The 2,117-nt window shown below is 24.9% G+C and overlaps 1 protein-coding gene across 1 annotated transcript in view; it reads left to right on the forward strand.

The window, feature by feature from the left end:
- Positions 1–2,117, forward strand: part of LOC111642595 (protein enabled-like) — a 49,811-nt gene that overhangs the window by 22,909 nt on the left and 24,785 nt on the right. Inside the window, exons 11-14 of the mRNA XM_023388959.1 lie at positions 1,171–1,265; positions 1,370–1,403; positions 1,588–1,700; positions 1,944–1,998. Of these exons, the coding sequence (XP_023244727.1) occupies positions 1,171–1,265; positions 1,370–1,403; positions 1,588–1,700; positions 1,944–1,998 (297 nt within the window). The remainder of the gene's footprint in view (positions 1–1,170; positions 1,266–1,369; positions 1,404–1,587; positions 1,701–1,943; positions 1,999–2,117) is intronic.

Here is a 2,117-nt window from a genome sequence, read left to right on the forward strand (position 1 = left end):
TGTTACCTTGTATTTACTAGATTTACATACAAATAATAATGATAAATGATGATAAAATAAAAAGCTTGTGTTTTGTTTGTAAATTGCTTATTTTTTCATTACATTGAAGTTGTGGATTCTATCAAACATTTTTCTACAGGATGTATGTACTGTATTTTTTTAATGTGACAGTCTTTGAAGCATATCAACTGTGCAAAAAGAGGGCTAAATGTACTCGACGTTAACAGTAAATGCTGTTTTATTATGTCGATATTCCACACTAAAAAATGTGAGAGTCAGGGAATTTGGACAAAGTTGGTCAGGGAAAGTCAGGGAATTCAAAACAAAAATTTGAGTAGGAACCCTGTATATAATCCATTGTACTGTTTGCTTAATAAGAAGTTTTGAGAATAGGAAAGCTATGAAATTATGAGTAGGAGAAAAAGGGATAGGAAAATACATTACTAGTCCCATTATTAATGTAGGACCAGATCTTTTGTTTGCTAAACACAGTGTCCACTAAAGTCGGATTTCACTGTTAAAAATAAGAAATGTTCCACTGATTGATTAAAAAGTGTAGTAATTATAGGTTGAATTGTAAAAATAAATTTATGCTTTGGTTTAGTCTTTATGACTAGAGTAAGGAAGGAACAAAAATCAAAATCACAGAATGTACTTGTAAATTTCTTTGAATCTTTATTGATTCAGCTTCGAAAGATTATAAAATTTTATTAACTAAATGTATAGAACAGAACAAATTATTTTAAAATTGGAGTAAAATTAATTCACAACTTTTATCATAAATGACAATATAAATATTTTAACTTTTGAGTTTTAAATTTAACTTTTTTAAAAATAATAAAATATATATAGTTTTATAAAACAAGAATACAAATATATATTTTCTCTTCAAAATATTTTTTATGTAATTGTAAAATTTTACAAATAGTTTGTGAAACAAATTCAATGATTTACTTTTGTTGACTTTTCATAATCACCAGCACTTATATACTAAATAATTTTAATTATTGATGCTTATTCACTTAAATTGGTTATATATTTATTGAAATTAATAAAATTTTATTTTAATTTAACTTTTAGATTTATTAAGAAATTATTTATATATATTTTATTAGTGACTTTTTATACTTTATTAATTATGATTAACAATTTTTATACATGCTTTACTAGGGAAATGAAGGAAATTCTTCTGTAGAGCAAATTCGTCCATCACTTGGAGGAATGGCAAGTATGATGGATGAAATGGCCAAAACTCTTGCCAGGAGGTGGGTTTCATGGTATAAAAATAAATTACTATAGAAAATTTATTAAAAGATTAGTGATTTTATATGTTATTTACAGTTAAACATAGCAAACATTAATTTTTCAGAAGAGCCCAAGCTGAAAATAACCAAAGCGGACAGGTATGTACAGTACAATGCATTAATTTTCATTATTGTTTAAAATAGTTTAAAAATTTTCAAAAATAAATTTACAATTAATATGTTTTGTGTAAAGTATTGATGCTCTTATTAATAGAAATTTTTATAACAATGTTTTTTGAAATTAGTTTTTTTCTTTCTTTGTTTGTGTGTTTTTCCTTTATAGGATATGGAGACATTAGATAAAAGGTCATGGGAAAGGCAGTCATCATGTAATGAAAATAGTCCTAGCAAAGCAGTTTCTAGTAATGGACCTGAATCACCAAAACTTGGTCGCAGGTAAGCTCATTTCAAGAATTAAGTAAGTTTCTGTATCAGAATTCATATATTTTAATAAAAACAAAATTTAAAATTAAATACTTAAACATTCAAATATTTGTAATAAATATTTTCAGAAATCATTGAAAAAATATTACAAAATGAACAAAAATTAGATTTGATTTTAAACTTTTGTATGATGTGATTTTCTTTTTAGAAAATAAAGTAAAAGTGAGAATAAATATAATATAAATTAATATACAGGTATACCTTGACTTATGTCATTTCGAGTTACGTCATTCCCGATTATACGTCGTTTGTCAAAAAACTATATGGAAAAATAAAAATCAAGTTTAAGTCATTTTATTCGACTTTACGTCTGTCCGCCACAAATATTGAAGTCGTAATATCACTAGAAAAATGTTTAAAGCACATAAA

The sequence above is a fragment of the Centruroides sculpturatus genome, unplaced genomic scaffold (assembly GCF_000671375.1).
Source record: "Centruroides sculpturatus isolate CEXI.00-Female unplaced genomic scaffold, Cexi_2.0 scaffold3, whole genome shotgun sequence".
NCBI classification, from domain to species: domain Eukaryota; kingdom Metazoa; phylum Arthropoda; class Arachnida; order Scorpiones; family Buthidae; genus Centruroides; species Centruroides sculpturatus.